The sequence below is a fragment of the Scomber scombrus genome, chromosome 9, assembly GCF_963691925.1.
Source record: "Scomber scombrus chromosome 9, fScoSco1.1, whole genome shotgun sequence".
NCBI classification, from domain to species: domain Eukaryota; kingdom Metazoa; phylum Chordata; class Actinopteri; order Scombriformes; family Scombridae; genus Scomber; species Scomber scombrus.
The window spans coordinates 25,595,486-25,614,339 of record NC_084978.1 but is presented as its reverse complement, the minus strand read 5'-3'; the positions used below and the strand labels follow the sequence as shown (position 1 = coordinate 25,614,339).

At 41.3% G+C, this 18,854-nt stretch overlaps 1 protein-coding gene across 1 annotated transcript; it reads left to right on the top strand.

Annotated features, from left to right (window-relative positions):
• Window positions 1–1,008: 1,008 nt before the first annotated feature.
• On the top strand, window positions 1,009–18,728 carry myot (myotilin). Its single transcript, XM_062425653.1, has 12 exons — window positions 1,009–1,081; window positions 1,213–1,435; window positions 9,291–9,522; window positions 9,633–10,654; window positions 11,225–11,375; window positions 11,481–11,582; window positions 12,412–12,449; window positions 13,213–13,351; window positions 13,531–13,738; window positions 13,880–14,045; window positions 14,292–14,425; window positions 16,590–18,728. Exons 1-12 carry the CDS (start codon window positions 1,024–1,026, stop codon window positions 16,754–16,756), a joined length of 2,640 nt encoding a protein of 879 aa, XP_062281637.1. The 5' UTR covers window positions 1,009–1,023; the 3' UTR covers window positions 16,757–18,728.
• Window positions 18,729–18,854: the final 126 nt, after the last annotated feature.

The window sequence follows — 18,854 nt, the reverse complement described above, 5'->3', positions numbered from 1 at the left end:
TCCAGAGAAAATAACACTTCTCTCCTTATTTTTCCAGAGGCCAGTTCTGCATCAGTGCCAGGTAAGTGCAGAGTATTGATTGAATGATAATGGGTCAAAGCAATGGTTCCCAAAAGTGGGGTTAAGCAACCCCCAACTGATCCCAAGATAAATCTGAGCTGAGATTTTCTTTGCTACTTTTCTCTAACTTTGAGAGTTACTTTACTTTCACCTCACTCTGGCTCTATGAACTCCTCAACTAAAACAAAGCAAAGAAGGAAAACTGTGGTTGAACTGTTCGTATCTCATGTCCACATTGCAGCCATAACCTCAGACAAAAGGTCACAAGCAACCAAAAAAGGCTGGTTAAAAGCTATTGGACTGGCATTTGGTTTCATATTTCACATTGTACTTCAGGTTTAATTCTCAGAGGTGCTGTCAGTGTGTGGTAAACATGAATGACTGATTGGTGGTTTGTATTCAGTCACATCATCTAAGAAATGATGCAGTGCATTGATTCCCAAACAAACTACTAAAACCAGTGATTATACCTCTTAAAACATCTTTCATATCTGGATTGTTGAAATGTTTTTTTTGCAATACAATGTGATATCAGTAATATTGACAATTTTGAAAGTTAGCACGCTAGCAACTCCTTGTGGCAGTGAGAGGGAACTGCTTGAAAAGGGCTAGTACTTAAAAACTAAGAATTCTCAAACTTCAAGAAATGAAAATTAGTAGAAACAGTTTGTTTTTTGCTGATACCTTTGGTTCCTCTTATGGGTCACAAACTATCCACAGACCTTTATGACACAAAAAGCAAACAATCATTTATTCATTCAAACACAGCACATCAGTTAGTGGAGATAAATGCTCCACTCAGTGTGAATACTGATGCATTTCCATACTGTATGGATGTATGTATAACTGAATAAATCAGTATATGTTTTGAGCGTTGATGTTCTTGTGTTGTCCTCTGCAGAGGAGCTCTGTACACTGGTGATCACTGAAGCCTTTCCAGAAGACTCTGGCCTGTTTAAATGCATGGCCATCAACTCCTTCGGCACGGTCTCATGTGCAGCGATCTTGGAAGTTTACAATGGTATGATGTCCATTTATACACCAGTGTACCCATCACAAAATAATGTAATCAAAATGATCAGTCAGATAAGTGTACTAACAGTCTTCATATCCCGTCTCATCTCATGCTGCGAAACCCCCCACCCCATGTAGACCTGGAGGAACAGCTGGAGATCGAGGCCATTCGCCAGCAGGAAACGATCTGTCTCACACAGGAAAACGAGGCAATGTTCCAGCAGGAGAGTGCATCTGTCCAGACTTCCTCCTCCAGAAAGAGCAGCGAGGACTTTCCCCCTCTGCTGCCTGACTCCATGACCCTTCCCCCTCCTGAGTGGCCTGACAGCCCCATGGAAGATATCATCACCAGTGATGCAGAGTGAGTAGATGGTACACAACACAGAAATATACTGTAGCACAAATTCCATTGATGCAACTGAGCGAAGGTTAAAAATATCAGCTTTAATAGGTTTCGGAACATGGACCAGTGACTTAATAAATATGTGTGGAAATAAATGAATGGCGAGCTCAGTAAATGGGTCTCTACATACATCATACATATCCTGGACCTAAGCAGTGTTTACACAATCACCTATACTGTAAACCAATGATAAAGTGTTTTTTTAATGGTGTTTTTCATTGTGTAAATGAAGTTGAACATATCGTGAAACAACACAGAACCGTACGCTCATACGAGTTTCTTACATTTGTCACATTTCACACAAGTTGTATCCTAGGTTGTGTACCTACGACATTCCCCTCTGTTTAATCCAAAAATGCTATTATTTTGAAATCTGAGACAATTCACAAGACAAACACAACTATTTCTTTAAATGTCATTTGTTTACTACCTTTGACCTCATTACTTTTAGCTGTACTTATCATACTGATGATCGGCAGCTGAATCTCCTGTCGTTTTCACAAGTCATTATTAAAATCTTCAATAACTATGATTTTATTTAATGTTACTGAACTCATAATAGTAAAATAATAGACCTGTTTATAATTCATGGAGGAAGCTCATAAACAGTGTATTTATTTATTTATTTATCTATTCATTCTTTCATTCACTCATTTATCACATATTATCATTCTAGTTGGTGTTTCCTTTAGGTAAATTGTTTGAGCTTTACATTCTTGTTCATTCTTTTAAATAAAAGCAGTAGTAAATAAAACAATCTTAACTCTTTACTTGCTTCTTCTGGGGCTTTCATCCGTTATCACATTGTCTTCATCAGCAGATACAGTTTGTTCAGTTGTGGAACATAGATGCGCTAACGTTCTGTTATTCAGAGAAGACCGTGTGAAAAGGGTGAAAGCACGTGGTGACAACAGCACAAACCTATCGTGACCTTGGGTGAAACACCCAGCAATAGAGAAGGTCTTGTCCCCATAATCGATCAATCAATCCGTCTTTATTTATATAGCACCAAACCACAACAAAAGTCATCTCAAGGCACTTGAGAACTCTTTTTACTTTAACTTAATTTAAAGAGACCCAACATTCCCCCATCAGCAGCACTTGGCGACAGCGGCAAGGAGAAACTGCCCTTTATCGGGAAGAAACAGACTCTAGGCATCTGCCTTGACCGGTTGGGGTTGAGGGAAATAAAGAGGAAAAGGGAGAGAGGGAGAGAGGGGGAAGAGGGAGAGAGGAGAGAGGAACAGTCACAATCAACATATAGCTACTGTGTTGTAGTTCCTCTTTAAATCCATAGGGTGTCGCTGTTGTTTCATTTTGAAATTGTAAGTAGTCAAATCCTCAAGTTCTCTCTTGAAGTGAGGGAGATTTATTAATTATTAAATGAATAATGAAGACAAGCAGTCTACTATTTGAGACAACATTTTAAAATACTTGGCGCGAAAGAAAGAATGAGTTAAATAAATAGCAGCTGTATTGAAGGCTAAGGTTGCAGTTGCAACTTTTCGAAGCCAAAACCAATCAGCTGGGACTCGCGCGCTCCCGTCTCACCGCATACTCCTCGTGAGCGCGCACTCAGGGGTTCACCTGTTGCAGCCCGGCCTCGCGCCTCTCACCGGGGCTTGGACTCCCCGTCTGTCAGGGGGGAAAGTCCACTTTCATTCAGCCGGTGCTGAAGTTTAAGGACGGTTGCTTTAGAAACGGGGTCCGAGGTAAGAACTGATCCAGTTTGTGTTTGCGCAGGCGGAGGTTTAAACCTGTGGAGGCGTTTCACTATTCAGAAGCATAACTTTATTTTTTACAATGTATGTTTACTTCATGTTTTAACTTTCTAATTCTGCTTCCTTGTTTATATCATGGAAACATAATATGCTATGTCCTCCTTAAAAGGTCAAACTATCTTTGGAAAGTGGACTTTAGTCTATTTTGGGGCTTTGTGTCATCCAGCTGGTGCTCTTTCAAACACGTTAGGAGGAAATAAGATAATTTAATTTTAATTTCCTGTCATGTTTTTTTTATTATCATTATGATTATTCTTTGATTTATTAGTGCATGAAGTGGAAAATATTAACTCTTGGTTCAAGCTTTCCACTCTTGTGTAATTTGTTCCACACTGTTGTGCTTTAAAAGTCACAAACATGCAGCTGAATGACTCCCAAATTACAATTTAATTCTTGGCATCAACAGTGTTGTTTATTATTAAATTGCAGTTAACTCGACTCCTGTTTGTATTGATGTCACACTGTCTACTTCATACACACCTAACTCTTCTAAACCTGATAGGAATATGATGTTATCTTCTCATTGACTTTTCTGGGAATCCTCTGGAGCCGCTCCATGCAGGGAATCACCATAAATATGTATCTTTATCTTGTTGTTAGTGTGTGCTGCATGCCAGACAGCCAAGTGTTGCCTCAGAATGGTGTATGAGCTCATCTGTGAAGTGGTGATATGGGGAGGAGAATTCACCTTTTATCAGCAGTCATAGGAAAGAGCTTACATATTAGGTTACTGTCATTTATTCTCTCCACTTTTTGTATGTAAATGTTCCCAGTTTAAAGAGGTTTTGGTGCTCTAAAATAGATTTGCCACCCCCAAAAATATTAATTTGGTGTATTTGTATTCATTATGTAGAGATTGGTTTACTTTAAAAGGTGGTGCATGCAGTTGCACTTGAGGAAATTACTTTACGCCTGAGAGTAATATTGCAGAAAGATGTTAAATAAATAAATATTTACACCACCAAAGGCAGATGGAAATACCACAAGTGAGTACAGCGCCACAGATGATACATAGTGAGTATGAGGTTATATTTTGCTTGAGCTTTGTTGTCTATTAAACAAAGTTTAGTATATGATTTTCACCATTTTTATTTTTTTCAACCAACTTTTAACTGATACTTTGGTTCGTATTGAAATCCCGTGTGTGTTCCATGGTGTGAAGTATGCTGGTCTGAGTGTAATGTGTCCACTCTATATTAGTGGCCATGGGGTATGATCTCATCCACAATGTGAAGTGCAGACATGGCGTCTGTGTCCTTCAGAAACCCCCTCTTCCTCTGTGTTGCTCACTACAACAGTTGTTCAGGATCTGTCTGCAGCAACAGTCTGGCTTTTAAGGTCAGGTTGAGGTTCTTTGGTCAACTTGAAGTTTACTGTATGTTGGTTAGATCATTTTATTGATTTGATTATTCGATGAGAAAGAGGCGCTGGATTAGCTTTAATGTGAGGTGCTCGTGTGGGTTTGGACTCATTCCTTCAGTAAAAATAACCACGTCAGATAAATGATGTGAGGGAGTAGTTATTATGGTTGGATCAAGTTTCAGCTGTAAAAAATAATTTATGGCTTTTGTTTGAGACATTTTAGTTGATATGTCTTCAATGTATTATGTACATGTTGATGTGCTCACCTTCCTTCAGTTTTTCCTATTAATGTAGAACGTTAGATATTTCCTTTATTTCACAGAGTACAGTACATCCTTGCAACCCACAGCATGATCTTTGATACTAATGTGTAGAGCCCGACCGTGACTGGAGTTTTGGTGCCGATGCCAATATGAGAGAATTAAAAAATTATGATATCAATATATAATAATCTTATATATACAGAATATATACATAAATACACATTTTTCCCCCAATGATCCCTCAAGACAATCAAACACAGCACAGTTATTGTCCCCTTAGACAATAACTTATTAACCTATTATTGTATAAAATAACAATGCAGTGAAACAGTAAACTTCACTGGAAATTGAATCATAAATAACTATAAATAAATAAAAACAGAACAGAAAAAGCATTTGTACATATATATTAAACTTGAGTTAAGATAAAGGATCAAATATACATAAAATGCAGCCTATATAACTTATAATAATAAATACAATTCAATTAGAATCGTACAATATATATGCTGATACCAATATAACTGTGATAGGCCAATATCGGCTGATAACACCAGCTAATACCAATATATCGGTCATGTTCTACTTCTATGACAACATTTTTAACATTTTAGATTTTTGCAAATTATAATGCTATTCATCACCAAACTACTGTATGAAGGTAGAATGGTACAACATGTAAAGTAGGAGATATCGTGCATGTACAAAGTGATTGATCAGTTTATTGGCTGAAGTGAATATAACTTACTATAGTTAATTTATATCACAGTGCTGTGTTGATCGGTGGTAATATGCATAATTTCTCCATCTCTCATCAGAATGACTTGAGTTTGTATATAATGATCAGGTAGACATGTAGATGGACAAATGAATGAATGAAGCATTGAATGTCTCACCACCCAGTATGAGTGATGTATCTCATCATAGTGTCGCAGCTCTTACAAAATGAATGGCTGACTCTCTGAACGTTTACCAGATTCTGTTTTGGTATCGCTTTTGTTCCTTCTGTTGTCGTCGGTCACACAGAGGACTTAAAGAGTAACATGATGCTACCCACAATGCCATGCAGAATTGCGTGTGTGTGTGTGTGTGTGTGTGTGTGTGTGTGTGTGTGTGTGTGTGTGTGTGTGTGTGTGTGTGTGTGTTAAAAAGGTTGGGTCCCCACCAGCAGAGTGTCTGCACCTGCCAGCTGATGTCCGAATTCCTCTACCAATATAGCTTTGCCTACTTAATCACACAAACACACACACATGCCATCACACCACCGTTATCACACACACACACACACACACACACACACACACACACACTGGTACACTACAGAATATGATCATTTAGCCATCTGTGACATTCATGGATGAGTTTTGGGAACTTGAATTGCTGCTTAAATGATCAGATGTTTGTTGACCTTTAAAAAGAATGAAAAAGTCTTGAAGTACATAAATGAAATTGTTGTTTATTACATTCAGGTGTGACACGTGTGTGCAGGTTGGTGTGTCATGGCTTCTTGTGATGTTTCAGTGGAACAGGGCCATCCTTATTAGTTACACCTGCGCTTTTCCTACTATGACAAGTCTAAACATCTTGTATTAGAGCCTGACTGATATGTTTCTGGTCCAATATTATCCACCAATAGGAGCTTATCACAGATACATTAGCATTGGTATATATGAAATTTTGTTAAGCAACAAGGTTAAAAAATTATTCTGGTCATTTTGAAACAGTTGTTGGTATAATGTAGTTTGTCGGAGACTGTCAAGTTTCAACTGTCCCACTTAGTATATATCTTGGTCAAGGGATAGGATTTTTTTCAGAAATTGATAAAAAAGGGGAATGTCTTTAAAATCATACATAAAATAATCAAACTGATGTAAAAGTGGTGAAATGTATTTGACTGTTTTGCATCACATGAACTTCAACAAAATGTTTAACCAACTAATTCTGTCAGTTTTTAACCAGAACTTGCTCTTAGTCATTACTTTGACTTGGGACATTTGGACAAAAATAATATTGAGGGGTGGGGAGGGCTCTTCACCATCTCTTCACCTTTGCAAGGATAGTTGAGGAGTCATGGGTCATGAGGAGTCATGGAAACATCTATGACATCCAGTATACATGTGCTGTGTGGCTTATGAGCTTTTGTTTCGGGGCGTCTTGTGGGCGGTGGTGAGGGAGTATGGGGTATCGGGGCCATTGCTGTAAGCCATCCGGTCATTATATGACCTCACTGAAAGCTGTGTGTGCATTCTCAGCATTAAGTCACACTCATTCTCCACCAGGGTTGTCCCTTGTCACTGATTCTGTTGTGATTGTGATTGTCATGGATAGAATCTCAAGGCACAGCCGGGGGCAAAAGAGTGTCCAGTTTGGGTGCCTCGGGATTGTTTCTCTGCTTTTTGCAGACAATGTGGTTCTGTTGGCTTCAGTACATTATGACCTTCAGCAGGCACTGGGCTGGTTTGCAGCTGAATGTGAAGCAGTCAAGATGAAAGTCAGCACCTCCACATCTAGGCCATGGTACTCTGCCAGAAAAAGGTGGATTGCCTCCTCTGATTTGGGAGTGAGTTGCTGCCCCAAGTGAAGGAGTTCAAATATCTTGGGGTCTCATTCACAAGTGAGGGTAAGATGGAGCTTGAGGTTGACAGGTGGATCAGTGGATCGGTGTATAGGTGCAGCATCGGCAGTAATGCAGGAATTATACCTGATGTGGTGACCTTGATTTACCTATATGTCCCAACCCTCACCTATGGTCACAAGCTTTAGATAATGACTAAAAGAATGATATCATGGATACAAGTGGTCGAAATGAGTTTCCTCAGGAGAGTGTCTCCTGGACATCTTTCCCTGGAGGTGTTCCAGGAGTGTCCGACTGGTAGTAGAACTCTGGGCAGACCCAGAACATGCTGGAGAAAATACATATCTCTCCTGACCTTTCTCCTAGAAGAACCTGGAGGATGTTGCTAGCGTGAAAGATGTCTGATTTTCTTACCCAGTCTGATGCCACCCCAACCCAATCTCGGACAAGCAGCAGGGTTAGGGTTAGGGTTAGGGTTGGAAACAATAAGACAAAATCATATAATCACAATAAGATTTCAATAATATTCAATTAACAATAATGTGGAATTACCATGCAACCCTATCTTGGTCTTCTCTAACAACCTAATTTAAGAGGTCCTCATCAAAATTGTTTGCTGCTTACGTATTTATACTTAAAAATAATATTAGCTGATATGTCGTGAATAGATTAGTTTAACTCTTAATAAAGGTATTAGCCTGAAAAATTCAGTATTGGTGGTTCTCAGGTCTACATTCATCAGAGGTCTTGGGCCCTGTTTGCCTTTTAGCTGGCAGCTGTTGGTGTACTATTTAGAATTTTTAACGATTCAGTTTTTTTCACTATTTCTACCGTCCATTACTTCACTTAATGACATAAGTGTATGAGTCAGAAAAAGTTATTCACTTGCTCTTCGATATCCAATGGCCTTGGTAGGGTTGTTGCCAAATGCTTGTAAGCTTATATCAGCTCTGATAGTCCTATGAAATAACCATAACTCAGCACTTACGTTTCTGACCCTTCTACACAGTTCATCCTCATACAATGTTTTAGATTTCGATTAGGGGTAAAAATCATGTTTGTCCATCATTGTATTTTGATACAAATCAAAGATTATATATTCAGATTTTCGGTTAGCTGATTCTGGCCTTAATCAAAAACCCAAAAAGCGTCTTATCTTGAAAAAAACTGAGCGAGTGTAAGTGAGAGAGGGAAGAGGGAGACTGCTATTGTCATTATGCTCCTTCCTAGCCATGACTACATGGTCGTCATGGGAACAACATTCTTTCCTAGTAGAAAAGTAGAGGACCAGCCAGTCTTGGTAATACTGAGTGGGCTGAAATTGGAGCAGAACAATAGATATGCATGATATTTATTAACATTCTGGTGAGGGGTCCAACATTTGAAACATCAGTTAGTTCACAATCAGCGAGAGTTAGTAAGTACAGCTTGATGTCAGCCTCACTGAAACTTCCACTTTCAGTGTTTTCAAAGGTATTTATGCTTGTGTGCAACCATGTATTGTTTCTCTTTTAACTATATGTTAGCACTAGATTTATCTCCAGTTAAATGTATTAATCATTGTCTAATTTCTAAAACCAAATCCCTGGAATTTCAGCTGTTTTGGATAAGGCTAAAGTATAGCCAGCAAACAAGCAAGCAAATCTGCGATGCATTATGGGTGGCAGTATTTCTTCATTGAATTATAATGTGCTATATCAAGATAGGTATCATTATCAGGATATGCAATTACCTATATCGGGATATGAGATTTTGGTCGTATTGGCCAGCATTATTCCTATCCTAGAATCTGTCACTTGTTTCACTATATATAAATTATTTGTGTCTTTCAGTTTCCCAGAGCCTCAGCCGATAAACCAGTCCTCTGAAGAACCCTTTAGCCGCAGCGAGGAGGAGTATGCTCTGAGCCCAGAGGACCAAAGGTCACCAGAGGTTACTATCCTAGCCTGTACGCCCAGCCCTCCCCCTCCACCCTCACCCTCACCACCACCGCCGCCACCACCAGAAGTCAAGGAGAAAACCCCAGCACCCAAACTGTTCACTCCAAGCAAGCTCAGCTTCACTGTAAGAACCAAAGACTGATTCCTGTACATCCACTGTGAATTTATAAATGTCTAGAAGTTCATTTTGCTTTGTTTATTTTTTTCTACATTAATGTGTCTTCTCTCCTCCAGTCCTCCCAGTCAGGAGGCAACACCATGAACCTGTCGGACCTGCCTACCTTCACCCCCAGCACCTTCCCTCCCAGCGCCTTCAACTATGAGCGACCGAGACATTTTATTCAGTCGCAGGCGTCCTTCCAGGCGCCCAGCTACGAAAGCGTGGTGCGGGAGGCCCAGGAGAACCAGAATAACTCCCAACAGAACCTCAACATCTCTCAGAATAGTTCAAAGGTTCAGGAGACACAAAGTCAATCTAAAATGATGTCCACACAAAGCCAGTCATTGTCTCAAAGCCAGTCATTGTCTCAAAGCCAGTCATTTTCTCAAAGCCAGTCAGTGTCCAAGTCGTTGTCTCAGACTCAGTCACAGTTTAAGTCACTGAACCTCAATCAAAACCAAACCCAGCAGGTTGTCGCCCAGATACCAGTCCAGAACCACGCCAACGGAATGGGGAAGTCCTCCCCCTCTTCATCCAGCCTCAGCTCTCCCGTTTCCACCCCGGCTTCCTCTATTGCGCCTCCTCCTCCTTCCTTCACTTCCCCCTTGCTCAGTCCCTCCTCCTCTCCTTTCCCAGCCTCCCCCTTATCCACGCTCCCCCGCAGCACCATGCGCTCCACCATCACCCTCACCCCCAGCATCCCCAGTGCCACCGGCCTCGGCAGCGCCACCCTGCCGGCCAACCAGGACAGCATTTCAGCTCCAGCCGCTTACCTCTGCTCCGTGCTGCCCTCCCCGTCCTCCTTCTCCCCTTACTCCTCCTCTAAATTGTCTCCCAACTCCAATCCGCCCCACCCCTCCATCTCTCCATCCCGCTCCCCGCTCGCCCCTTCCAGCCCTCTCCTCCCCATGAGGGCCGCCACCTCTCCTTCCTCCCCTCCTCAGCAGCCTCTCCCACTGTCCTCTTCCCTTCCTCACTCCCCCTTTTCTCCCTTCTCCTCCTCCCCTCTCCCACAGCCCAATACTCCAAACAGTCAGAACAGAGTAGCGCCTGCTGTGGTCTCCCTTCCCGCCAACTACAAGGGGGCACCCAACACGTGAGTCACAGTGTAACACACATTTCTGCAGACACACCTGCATACCAAAAACAATCTTCTGCAAGCTAGATGTACATGTTGAAGATGGGTGGAGGTTTAGACTCTATTTGTCCACCCTGTATGGTGCTGTACTTCACTTTACACCTTCATTTAACAGTGAGTGGACTCCCACTGGTGGATGTGTTCACCCCAATGGGTATAAATACCAGTATTTGTAGAAGCTACATCAAAACTCTAGTTCAGTATTTGAATGTAACCTTTTTTGTAGACATTGTAGCAGTTGGATGATGGCCATAAAGAGGGCCTCTAAGTCAGGGGGAATGGATATTTTGTAGTATTTCCACACTGTAGTGTTTTGTTTCATGATTCAATTATAACAACTTGTATATTGCTCACAGCACTTTTCAACCAGGCACTGAAATACAAAAGCTCATTAAAAGAAATGTTGTATAAGGGTTTTTAGCTGGATTAAAGCTCATTGGTGCCTCTTTCTCTTTTTGTGCTCTTTTTAACTTATGTTCCTCTGTTCTTCAATATATTTTCTTTCTGTGTTTTTTTTTTCTTTCCCAGTTTTCCCAAGCCTATCCTGAAGAAGACTGTGGCTCCTCGGCCTTCCTCCTCTCGCTCCACAGATGAAGACATCCAGGGCTCCAAAGACGCCCTCATGCAGGATCTGGAAAAGAAGCTGCGCTCCAAGGAGGCCAGGAGGAGAAACAGCCAGGTGCCCGCTCGTGTGTGCATGTGTGTGTGTGTGTGTTTGTTTGTGTGTCCTGCAAACCATGTTAGAAGTCAAAGAAAACATTTCAATATGCTTTGTCTCTAACAGAAACTGTCCTATGAGGAGCGTATGGCTCGCAGGCTGCTGGGTCCAGACAACGGCAACTACATGTTAGACCAAGACAACCTTTCAGACTCACAAGTAGACCAGGTACCAGCTTACAACCTCCAATCTCATCATTGCCAACAGTGTCTTTAAATTGTAGAGTGTGTGTTGGAGTGCAGACCATTTATGTTGGCTGTGGTCCAAAACCCATTCGCTTTCATTTAGCTATTAAGTGAAGACCACACATTATTACAGTCGTTTGGCTTTGAATGGCTGCACAGGGAGCCTGTTACCCTCTCAGGGCCCCCCGATGGACTCCCGAGTCCAAAGCTGAAAAGGCCTGGCAGTATAATCAGCAGCCACAGTGAGCTGTCTCATGCTGTCATTTTGACCAGTTTGCTGTGTGTGTGTGTGTGTGTGTGTGTGTGTGTGTGTGTGTGTGTGTGTGTGTGTGTGTGTGTGTGTGTGTGTGTGTGTGTGTGTGTGTGTGTGTGTGTGTGTGTGTGTGTGTGTGTGTGTGTGTGTGTGTGTGTGTGTGTGTGTGTGTGTGTGGATGGGATAAGGGGGGGATGAGGAGGAGGAGGGAGGGGGGTGTTCTGTCAAAAAGCCTCTGCCGCTCACAGGGCTTTGCACCATCTATTCTCTGCCTCTTTCACACACACACACGCACACACACACAACGCAGACACACAACACATGAACACACACACACAGACACACATGTACTCTCAGGCCAACAAGGTTTGTCAGTTGCTATTTCTAGCCCTCTTTCTGAGAACGAGCCCCTTTCATTGGTGACAACAGGACCATTGTGTCGGAATACACACACGCATACACACACACACACACACACACACGCATTTTGTCGACCTGTCAACCTGTACTGTCGGGTTCTCAAAGTACAAACCTCATATTGATCTGTTTTCTGTTACAGCCAGATTCACCAGAAGGACGACACACAGGTGGACTATGGTAAATACAATTCACGAATCAATATTGATAATAATTATTAACCCAAGTTTCCAGGAAATCCCCTGATTCCAACCCAGCATAGCATTATTTACTCAGTTTATACAGTTGTAAATGTATAGCCTTCATTTGCTTTCCAGATTTCTCCCACTCATGAATTACTAGCTTTGCTTTTTGTTGCTGTCCATTTGAGTGTGGTAAATAAGCTTCAAGCTGCTGTCATGCATGATACTGTGCAGATTACATCACAGAAGCATCCATGGAAATAGTCATCTTAAATCAGGTGAAACAAGTAGATTTGGGCTGAAATTGATTCGATTGTATTCAAACTTGACCACTTTGTTATTTCCAAATATCTGTCCCCAGTTTCTCTAGAGATCTGGAAACTGATAAAACTGAATTGTTTAAAACTATCAAGAAGAAGCAAGATTTAAAGTCAAGCTAAATGACCTGTGGAGATTTTTGGCTGAGGATTGTTTTGCAACTTTACGTCATTTTTATGGGATTCCAGGGAGAACTGGGAGAGAGACTTTATACCCAAGGGTTTCAGACTGGAAACTGGAAACTGGAGAGGTACAAATGACTCCAGTCCCCTCATACAGTAACCATGCTGTCAGAGGACAGAAACGGCACGGGAATTAAGTGTTACTATGGTTGCTTATTTGTATGTGTGTGTTTGTGTTGTCTCTAGCGGACTATAAAAAATTCAGTCATTGAAAGTGAGGTTTCCCTGTATTATGAATAAATGATCATTGTCCGGCTGCAGGGGGAGGCACCACTCGGGGACAGATGATAAAGGAAACGAGGGATCGGCTATCCAGGAGAAATGTTACGCTCCTCGCTTCATGCAGATCCCTCCAGACCTCACTGTGGAGGAGGGACGCTTCTGTAGGATTGACTTCAAGGTGAAGCGTTCACACACTCACACACTCACACACTCACACACTCACACAGGGATTAACACTGATGTCTTCACCTTTACAAGGTTACTGATACAGTCAGTAGAGTCTGTCTTAGTTATACAAAGAAATTGATGCAACAAGTAAATAAAAGGTGAATAAAATGATCTTTTCTCTATATTTAGGTTGGAGGTCTCCCCACTCCAGACGTCTCCTGGAACCTGGACGGCAAAGCCATACGTCCAGATGACTACCATAAGATGTTGGTGTGTGAGAAAGGGATGCACTCATTCATCATAGAGATCGTCACAGTGCATCATGCTGGCGTGTACGAGTGCGTGGCAAAGAATCGCGCAGGAGAGAGCAGATTTACCATGAGGCTTGATGTATTAGGTACAAATTTAACAAACTCCTGTCAATACACCTCAAATTTAGCCTGGTATTGAAGTCGTAGATTTGAATACCAGGCTAAAGTTTTGTCTTCAGCATGGTATTGAATTTTAGAGTTCGTTCGCTTCTTTTCCATCTCTGCAGCCCAGGAGGCTCTCCGTCCTCCCACCTTCATCCAGAAGATGTCGAACTCCAAAGCTCTAGAGGGCGACACTGTTAGGTTAGAGTGTAAAGTGGACGCCTCCCCTCCTCCACAGCTCTTCTGGAAGAAAGATAAAGACATGCTGCGTATTGACCCCAACAGAATGAGGTGGGTTCATCGAAGGCACCTTAATACACCCAACTCCTTCCTCAAGCAGTACTGCACATCAAATATACAAAATACTTTAGGTACAATCTTTTATAAAGTTATCCAAGCTTTACCTGACAAAGGGATTACTCAATATTTCTCCTAATGGTTGAACCACTAAACAATATGCACAATAAGTCTTAGTCTGCATCTGGAGGCTGTGGGATGTAAATTAACACTTGAATCTATGGGTTTGTTTCTCTGCAGTCTGTACCAGGATGGGTCAGGCAGGCAGTGCTTGTTGTTAGAGAGGGTGATGAAGTCCGATGCTGGTTGGTACACTCTTTCCGCCATCAACGAAGCCGGCATGTCCACATGCAACGCCAGGCTGGATGTCGGAAGTAAGTCCTCTATGTGTGTTCATGCTCCCATGCAAATGATCTTTAAAGGAGAATCTCTGTGTCTGATCCGTGGTTTGAGATAACCTGGTAGTTACCATAGTAGCCCGGGCTGTAAACGCAAACAGCAGATGGAGAGTGTCCGGCGCGCCACGCTCGACTGAACTCAGCTCTATAGCCCCGAACGCGTCAAACAAATGCTGTGTTACATGATCAGGCGGAAACTTGGTGATCATATGAGGCACGGAGCTGTTGAGTTTACCTAAAGAATACGGCATAATCTGAGAGAGAGCGCTGTGGAGGAAAATACAACACAGCTATAAGGTTTCTGCTTGATGGCATAACACATCATCTGCTCTGTGGAGAGGCAACAAAGACTGCACAGACTACCTGTTGCTCTGTATCACATGAGCTGAAAGTGAAAGTTTAACAGTGTAGATAAGTGTCTCCTATCAGGTAACTAATCCAGAAAAGCATCAACACGTTAAGCAACTGTATAATTTAAAGTGTATGAAAACAGCCTCATTATTGTGGTTTATAAAACATCACAGTAAAATAACTCTGTGATAGTTTTGTTTTAACACTTGTTTGACAGTATGTTACTCATTAATGCAGTATGCAGAATGAATCACTTAAATGCAACACTTATATATACACTTATATACAGTACAATACAAAGCCTGACCGATATATCAGTCTACCAATATTGGCCTATCATAGATATATCAGTATTGATGTTTATACCATTTGATATGTGCTGAAATTTTTTTAAAGGTATATAGGCAGCATTTTATGTACATCTAATCCTTTTTCCTAATTCAAGTTTAATATATACATTACATTCCCAGTGATGTTTACTGTTTCAGAGCACTTATGTCATTTTTATGAAAATTAAGTTTATTCTTAAAATATCACAGCCTCTGTACATATTCTGTGTGTATATAAAATTATCGGCCAATATATCGATATCGGAACTTTTTTATTCCCCAATATCGGTATTGGCATTAGCCCCAAAAATCCAGTATCGGTCGGACCCTAGTATATAGACAGAATTGTTGGTTTCACTTTCATTTCAGACTTTAGGTACAAATACACAATTTTGAACAGAAAATATTCCTGATAAAATATCACAATTAAAAACTCTTAAGTTGACAAAGGTACACTACATACATTCATGTTAATTGTGTGGAAACAGTAGTACAATACCCCTTTGTTCATGTTAATGTACCAGCTGTGGATTCAGTTTTGCATTTCCACAAGTCAAACATACGCAGATGATACAGTAATTAACCTGAATGTATCTGCCCACTTCTGTTTTCCTCTCATAACCACAGCAGGTTTCTCTGTTGGCTTAGATCCCACTTTATTAATCATTACAAAGTATACTTTGATAGATCCTCTTGATCTGTGCCATTGGTTAATGTTTAACAGGAATAAAAGGTGACAGGTGGACTGTATTGTCACATATTGACATCATCATGCAGTAAAGGAGGTTTAATCTCAGCTCTTTCTGTTTTGAAATGTTGACTTTGGGGATTATTATTTGTACATTTTGAGTCTTGACGAAGTGTAAAAGTGATAATGATGACATGAACCATCTCAGAGGACATGTACACATGTTACTCATTCATTGGCACACATAGCGTATAACTCAGGCAGATTCATGCAACTTATATCGCTAATAAAATATTTTATAGGAAGCGAAACAAGAGGAGCCATTGTTTCTACAAATGTGTGTAAGTTACATATCAGGCACTGATCCACGCTCTGCTGTCCTGTGCTGCTGTGCTGGGTACAGTTATTTTCAGACACCTGGTATGAGAGGAATGTTTAGCCTGTCCACCATTAAAAAAATGTTGCTGCTGGTGGCGACACCAACAGTGTTATTCATATTATTCTATAAAAAACAAAAATCTGTTCATAAATGTATTTTTTTACCCTGCAGTTGGAGATTATTACATGATACCTGTGGTTTCTTTGACATTATTAATAGCCACAATTTATAGAATAATCTGTTAGATGATGTGACTTTTCTGGCAAAAAAATTCTGGTACTTTTTGAACCTGTATAACAAATTTTAAAACTGGTCAAATTTTAGGACTGGCCACAATAATTCAACCCCCCCCCCTTCTCTCTCTCTTTCTCGCTCGCTCTGTACACCTCCCAGCTCGTGCAGCCCCGGTCATGAAAACAGCGCCCCCTGGCTCCAAGACGTTGAAACTGCTGTCGTCTCTGAGCCACATGCCCTCTCTGACCGTAGAGAGCCCCGCCCAGCACAACGCCCAGCACACCGCCCAGCACACCGCCCCGCTGTATGAGAGCGAAGAGCTGTAGATCCCAACTAATCCCCACCCCCGCACCCCCATCCACCCGAGTCTGTCTCATCCTCCATTCACAATCACTCATCTCACCACTGTCAAACTGGGCCTAACATGTGAACATCTGGGTTTTTTAAGAATTCCCCATGCTCGTGACAACCCATCTTCCATCCATCAGAAGAGTTTTGAGATATTTCAAACATGTTTTCAAGCTGGAGGAAACATCTATAACCCAAAGGAACACTTGGTAGCTAATTTGAGAGAAACGTTTTCATAGTTAGCGCCGTTAAGTGACTTCTGACTTTAACTCATCATGTTGTTCATCTGCTGCTGCTTGTTAGCGCCATGCCCATCCTTCTGTTTATTGTGTAATACTGCAGAGCTCATATTGGACACACTGTCACTGTCTGTACACCTCTCTCTCTCTCTTTATCTCTCTCTCTCTCTCTCTCTCTGCTCGGCCCGTCTGTCTTGTCCTGTCTGCTCTCAGCAAAATGGTGCGTGGAGGTCATGTGGATGTATTAATAGACCTGGATACGGTGTGGCATAGTCAGCCTTGCTTGCCTGTTTTATCCCAGTGGCCAACCACAACACAGCAACAACAAAAAATAGATAAATCCCCCTGTGGTCCAGGAAGCATTTCCTCAATTTAAAGGAGGTATTTGTCAAACTGATGACAGGGCATGATTTGATCACTATTTGTGTAAAACATTTCAATTATGAAGGTCTAAAACTGGACCTGAGCCTAGAAAAGCTTGTTTTTTTTTCAGCTCTAAGTCTATTTACGTGCAGACGGGCTAGAAACACTAATGCACAACACTTTGAATAAACGTACACCATCTTGCTAGAGTTAGAAAATAGAAAGCATACTCACAATCCAACACTGCCAACGTCTATCAGATGCTGCACTTTAACCCCATCACCTATCTCCTCGTCACTTTTCCTTCTCGCTCGTAGTTGAATAAGGAACGTTTTGTGTTTGAGCCTCTAAATGTATGTTTGTCTCTGCTGCTGCCTCCGACGACGACACATGTCTGTAAAGCATTTACCGCAAGAGAAACTCGGATTTTTAAAGTTTTGATGTAAACCTGGACGTTTAAAGAAATCTCTCACTTCTCAGATTCTCTGCTGTGGTGTAAATTCAGTCGAAATCATTTGTTTTAAAGTTTCTAATATACTGTGTCTGTGAATGAATATTTATTTGAAGGTATTAGTTACCAGAGTCAGGACTTTTTTAAGTTGCCCCTTCTCTCGCCTGCAGAAGGCTGAAACCGGAGCTGTATTGACGAGTTGGAGAAACAACAGCAGGCTTTTATTTTGATACCCAGCCTCTACAACTGAACACAAAAGTTGCTCTGCACTTAAAAGAACATTCAGACCTTACTTATTTTGAAAAGTTTACATTTTATCACATCTGCAGCGCAGATAAGACGTGTTTATTCACTTTACGTAAGAGGAATGCATCATGAAATCTTTGTGTTCAGTAAAAAATGGGTATCATTGTGTCAGCCTGGGCCCAGATTCGCTAAAGTCTCCCTATCTGGCCTTATATAATAAAGTCTATCAAAAAAAAGAGGCTTGAGTTGCCTGCTTACCATGGAACTGCTTGTTATTGCCAGCCAGGAGTTAATTTCACACACAAAAAAATGTTGTATTTTTGGCTGGATCTGCATGCAAAGTGAAAAGCTGATGTTTAACCCTGTGTGGCCACAGATCAGTGGCAGGAATTTCTTTAAAGACGCCCATAACAAGCTGAAATATAACATTTCTGGATATTTCTACAGTTTGTCATGATGATGAAGTTTGAATGAAACAGGGTTGAAGATTGGATTTGCTTAAAGCACCATTCTAGTTTTGGTAAGTTAGGGTCGAGATTTTGAAACTTCAGGTTGTAGTGTGTATTCTCCTTTAAGTACTGTTTGTTGTGTCGGATGTTCTACATATCACTGGATGAATGAGGAATAAAGTCTATGTGACCTTGCCTTTTCCTCCTTGTGTGTGTTTTTTTTTAAGGGTTGTAGCCTAGTCTATGGTTATAGCAGTGTGAGAGAAAGTCACGTCGCCCCCTGCTGGCGATCTGACTTTACAACACCTTCAAATGAAACGCATGTGTG